The following is a 6,000-nucleotide window of genomic DNA, read 5'->3' on the forward strand; positions in this document are numbered from 1 at the left end:
TCGTGAAGCCTTTTATGGGCATGTTGGATGACAACAGCCATTCTTTCTAAATATGTTTCCTGTTCTTGTATAATTTACCAAGAAACCGTTGCACAAATGACCCAGAGGAACCCACAGACTGAGCTGCAAACATGTTCTTTTATTAGCACGTCAAGCTTCACCCTGAAGACGAGCTGCGTCTGCTCACAGACTCGGAGATGTGATTGAAAGCAGCTGTAGGATGTTTTTTACAGATGAATAAGACCGATAACTAAAAAGATGATTCTACACTCAAACTGGTGATGAGTTTTTCCTCTTACAGGTGTGGGGCGTTAGAGCCATTTCAGCTGAAAGCAGCTAGTGAACCTGTGACACTTGGATATACATTTGTGATCAAATGTCAGTTCTTTCTTTTTTTTACCGTAGCATCAGATCTTTCTGTGTCCTATCGGTACAATTTATGCTATCTCGCTAATACTAATGTTAATTCCCGGTGTCTTCTGGTGCCTCCGTCACAGTCATGTCTTCCTGCACTTTCAAAACACGGACTTTTCCATTTTCTTTTCCCGTCTGCTCCTTTTTGCCTCCATCGTGTTCTTCGTTTGCCGCCTGGTTGAGGCCCTCCAGCTCAGCGGCGCTTACGGCCATCTCAATCTTAGCCTGTCCATCTTCTCGTTCCCTCCTAATGCAAAGAAAGTTCCCGGTGGCAATGACAAAGGCAGATACTGTCACTTCACAGCCCGCCAACAGGAACACGTACATGTACTGATGGGTAGCGTCCAGGAGCCGACCTGGTGGAGAGTGCAACAGTGTTAGTATGAATGTTGTTCATTGTTCCCGTGATCACTTTATAAAAACAAGGAGGATACTAAGAAAGGGACACATGTAACGGTTGGTTTGTGTCCATGCGTGTTAGAAAGATGGAGCAGAGTACATGACCTAGTGTTTGTCACTGACTATGGATGAACCAAGGGTTGTTATTTTTGGTTTTATCTTAAACAGATACACAAAGTCAACATCTCTGTAAAAGACATGACAGCTGATGTTCTTCGGGAAGTGCTGGGACAGCTATAGCTAGCTTAAAAGCATCTGAAGCTCAAACACTTTAAGTCTGGATCTACTCATGTTGGCTGAGGTGATTAAGTAGTAAACTTCACAGTATAAACCCATCCAGAAAAACCCCACCGTACTAGCTTTCTATTATTTTAATAATTATCATTAATATTGTTTTGCATCGAGGGCAACATGGTGGTTGCAACCCTGTCCTCGGACATTTTCCCATGCAGATGTGAAGAGATGCAGATTAAACTGATAATCTGAGGATTAGGTGTTATTATACAGATGAGATATTTTACTCTAAATGTGGGCGGGATGGTAACAGAGAGAGCACCATCATTGCTTGGATACTCTGACCTGCTCCAGGAGGTCCCACCAGCACAGCAACAGCTTCCATTAGCAGCACCAGGCCGATGGCACTGGAAAACTTCTCTTTCCCCACAATGGCCATGAGGACCTCAAACTGAAGTGCTCCAACCATCCCGTATGATATACCAAAGAAAATACAGAAGACCACCAGACCAGCATAGTTCTTTGCCTGAAATGAGACAACAGGTTTCACACTACGTATACGGCCCACTTTACAATATTCACTTATTACGACCCAGATCTGCAATCATTAAGACAACTCGCCAACTGGAAGCATTCTACTTGAAGAGGACTTGACTGCAATGTTACCTGCGATCCTATGATGTCAGTGCACCCATTGAAGATCATAGCGAAGCTGAAGAGATAGACGCTTCGAGGCCGCACACGCTTCATGCCTGCTATGAGTCCTGATGCAGGTCGGGCAAACATATCAACAAATCCTAAGATCGAGAGCAGCAGTGCTGAGTTGGTGTCCTTGTAGCCAAGGCCTTTAGCATAACTGACCACAAACACAGGCGGCACAAACAAGCCTAGCACCATCACAGAAGCTGCAATGGCATAGATTACAAAACCTCTGTCCTTGAACACACTGAAGTCCAATAGTTTCTTCTTTGCCTTCGGTTTGTCTGCAGCCAGCAGAGTGTTTTCTTCCAGCATCTGGGACTTCCTCGGGGTGGACAGGGGCCGCATGAGAGCACCACAGGCACAGCAGTTGAACAGCATGCCTCCTAGTATAAGGAATCCACCCCGCCAACCATACTGGTTTTGGAGACTCTGCCCCAATGGAGACAGACAGCATAGCGCCACAGGGCTGCCTGCTGCTGCCAAGCCATTGGCTAGAGGACGCTTCTCACTGAAGTAGCAGTTCAACATTATCAGAGATGGCTGGAAGTTCATTGCTAGACCCAGACCTGCAGAGAGACGCAAGTATAGAGAAATGAGTCACATTGCAGGGTTAATGAATCATTAATTGATTATTGGATCAATTATTCAATTAAGACAGACAGACTAGTACTTGCCACTCTGAGCATAAATTTGTTCACAAAGTCTAAATATTTAACACTTTTTGTGACTCTACCTGTAATAACTCCAGTGCAGAGGTAAATATGTGTGATGCTTTTGGCAAAGGAAGCCAGAATCATTCCCACTGAAGCAAAGACTCCTCCAACCATCATCACCGGCCTACAGCCAAATCTGTTGACCAGCACGCTGCACAGAGGGCCTAAGAACACAGTTCATCAGTCAGTACACAGAATACGTGTGCAATCAGTTATTAGCAGTTTCATGTGTTATACTTGGGTACCTGTGCCATATAGCATGGCAAGCAGTATTGAGGAGATCCAAGCTGTGGCACTGTAGCCAACCTCAAACTCTTGAATAAGGTCCTTGAAGAAGATGCTGACAGCCTTGGGGAACGCGTATGAGAAGCCAGTGATGACGAAGCATCCCGCCAACACTGCCCAACCCCAGCCTCCATCTGGCGCCTTCACTCCAGGAGGTCCATCATCCAACACCGCTCCTCCCATTATTTTCTGGGAGCTATGATGAGGTCAGTAACTGTAGACACATTGGTACAAAGCACAGACTTAATACAGCCATCAACCAACTCAATGCAAAAGCTGTGCCACAGCTGCAGATTCTTCAATATGTGAGTAAATCATACTAAACAGACTTTGTGACAAAAAGGAAAAATAAAGCAAACATAAGCTGTCTCTCAGGAGCATCTCCTCAGCCTGCTATGCAGCCTCAGCAAGCTAACAGTGCTGCAAGTTACTGGATCATCAGCACGTACGGCCTTGTCTGGCTGTTTGCTGGTCTGGAGACATCAGCAGTTGTCAGAAATGAATTAAATGTTGCTACCTATCAATCTGTTGGAGGGGTTATAAGGTCATTTCCAAAAATCTGAACTCAATCATGCTACAACAAGGGCAATTTTTTCAAGGAGGAAATCTTCCAGACACTTGCCGATCTTCCAAGTGGATTCTCAGCTAATCCAAGTACAGACCATGCAGTGCTTAGAGAAACCGTAAAGAAACCCTAGAGCTACATTTCAAACTCTACAGTTAAATGTTAAAGTTCATGACAGTACAATCAAACTATCTCCTGTGTCTAACCCAGGGCCAAAATACTAAACTCCTCTTTATTTAAAAAATAATCTCCAGTCAGTTTGTCTGACTCAAGCTTAATGAGCCTTATAATGTCATACAGAGATGCTCTCAGGTGGTAGAGACAGGAGAGCCTTCAGTTTTCAGGCCCCTCTTCTGTGGAACCAGCTTCCAGTTTGGATTCAGGAGACAGACACTATCTCTACTTTCAAGATTAGGCTTCAAACTTTCCTTTTTGCTAAAGCATATAGTTAGGGCTGGACCAGGTGACCCTGAATCCTCCCTTAGTTATGCTGCGATAGACGTAGGCTGCTGGGGGATTCCCATGATGCATTGAGTTTTTCCTTTCCAGTCACCTTTCTCACTCACTATGTGTTAACAGACCTCTCTGCATTGAATCATATCTGTTATTAACCTCTGTCTCTCTTCCACAGCATGTCTTTTATCCTGTCTTCCTTCTCTCACCCCAACCAATCACAGCAGATGGCCCCGCCCCTCCCTGAGCCTGGTTCTGCCGGAGGTTTCTTCCTGTTAAAAGGGAGTTTTTCCTTCCCACTGTCGCCAAAGTGCTTGCTCATAGGGGGTTATATGATTGTTGGGTTTTTCTCTGTATCTATTATCTCTGGCTGTAGCTCAGGTGGTAGAGCAGGTCATCTACTGATCGGAAGGTTGGTGGTTCGATTCCTGGCTTCCCCTAGTCTGCATGCCAAATATCCTTGGGCAAGATACTAACCCCAAATTGCTCTCCAATGCATCCATCAGAGTATGAATGTGTGTGAATGTTAGCTATAAAGCATTTAGAAAAATGTGCTTTTACGAATGGGTGAATGCACAAGTTGTGTAAAGCGCTTTGAGTGCTCAGATGAGTAGAAAAGCGTTATATAAGAACCAGTCCATTTACCATTATTATAGGGTCTACTGTACAATATAAAGCGCCTTGAGGCGACTGTTGTTGTGATTTGGCACTGTATTAAATTGAATTGAATAAAGCATGACCAAGAGGCAACGATGAGGTGTGGCATGAGGACTATCTTGATGGGTATCCCAGGGACCAGCTGTCATCAAGGTTATGTGGCTTTTTTTCCATTGCCTATGATCAGGAGTGTGCTCATGTCTGCGTTTAAGGAACATCTTCTAGAAACACAGTTCATTTCATTTAGGTGTAGCTGGCTATAGTTGGATAATTAATTTGACTTATTCCAAGTTACATGGAAAAAATAATCACATTTACTGAATTATTTTTGATCTATTAATTGTCTTTATGAAGTTGTGTTTCTTTTTGTATACCATAAATTAGGCAAGACATTTTCCTTTACAGTGGTGCGCTTTGGCTCTGTTGTCTCACGTCCCTTTTGTTGAACACTTAAAATGAAATTTGGTGTGTGTGGTCCACAATTTACAATAAGTCTGACTGATTATTCAGAGTAAGTATTTCCTTGCTTTGTACCATGCCTGAACACTAGCTTGTGGCTGCGGCAGGAACACCCAGACCTCCCTGTCTCAAAGCCATCTCCTCCAGAGCTCCAATCAAATGTCTCTCAGCAGTGTCTCCTCAGTCTGCCCTACTCTATCTCTAAGGAAGAGGCCAGCCACTGTCACGGCGGGGTACGCCAATGTGATGATGCAGTGGACCCAAGAGCAGAGAGGGAAGGAGGTGGAACTAAGTTTTTTTTTAAAAAGGCACACTGTTTATTTAGGCTGTGAACATGAATACAAAAATAAAGCAGCATGAGCAGTGACAGACTATAATAACTGTGTCTAAACTGTGATAACTATGAATGAACTTTGATAAGACGTGAAGGGACGTACCACAGAGAAGAAGACAGAGGACTTAAATACAGACAGGAGGAAGTGGAAACACAGCTGACTGAAATGAACATAATGACGCTGCAGGGGAAGTGAAACTAAACACACTGAACAAAGAAACACACGACTCTTTCAAAATAAACCAGGAAACACTGAGAGATGTAGACATGAAGACAAGGACAGACTTACAGAAGGGGACATCGATGGAAACCTAAACAAGTATAAAACTCAACTAAATCCTAACTAATAATGGCAACACGATAACTAAGCACATATTCAGCATAAGAACTCAAAATGCTGCGTCACAGACGGTTAGATTAGGAAAGTAGATCTGCAGGTAAATCGAGAGCTCTGCTTTTACACTATGCCCTCTCTCTTTACCACAACGGGCCGGTGCAGGGTCCGGCTCACTGTGGCCACGCCCCCAATAAGTCCGTCAGTTTCTTCTTTCCCTCCCTAGAAATTCTGTCCATAAAAACTGTGCACAGACTCGGTGACAAAGAGCAGCCCTGGAGGAGTCCAACTTACTGCCAGCAATGCAGACCGGCTCCTGTAACAGTGTACAGGAAACAAATGGCTCGTAGCAGGTCTATAGAACAAAGTGCTGTATGCTTGGAAAGGACAGTATGACCAGGACCAATTCAGAATCATCAGACAACCTAACATGCATGTCTTTGAATAGTGG

General features: G+C 44.1%; 1 protein-coding gene across 1 annotated transcript; it reads right to left on the reverse strand.

Moving 5' to 3' along the window:
• Positions 1-462: 462 nt before the first annotated feature.
• Positions 463-2,930, reverse strand: LOC146626099 (monocarboxylate transporter 4-like). The gene is made up of 5 exons (XM_085360309.1): positions 2,708-2,930; positions 2,483-2,626; positions 1,714-2,315; positions 1,393-1,573; positions 463-770 (listed from the first exon to the last, which is right to left on the reverse strand). The coding sequence occupies exons 1-5, from the start codon at positions 2,928-2,930 to the stop codon at positions 463-465; spliced, it is 1,458 nt and encodes a 485-aa protein (XP_085216435.1).
• Positions 2,931-6,000: the final 3,070 nt, after the last annotated feature.

Source organism: Diplotaxodon limnothrissa, linkage group LG8, assembly GCF_057381915.1.
Source record: "Diplotaxodon limnothrissa isolate DT_005_m linkage group LG8, D_limnothrissa_male_GT1.1, whole genome shotgun sequence".
Lineage (NCBI taxonomy): Eukaryota > Metazoa > Chordata > Actinopteri > Cichliformes > Cichlidae > Diplotaxodon > Diplotaxodon limnothrissa.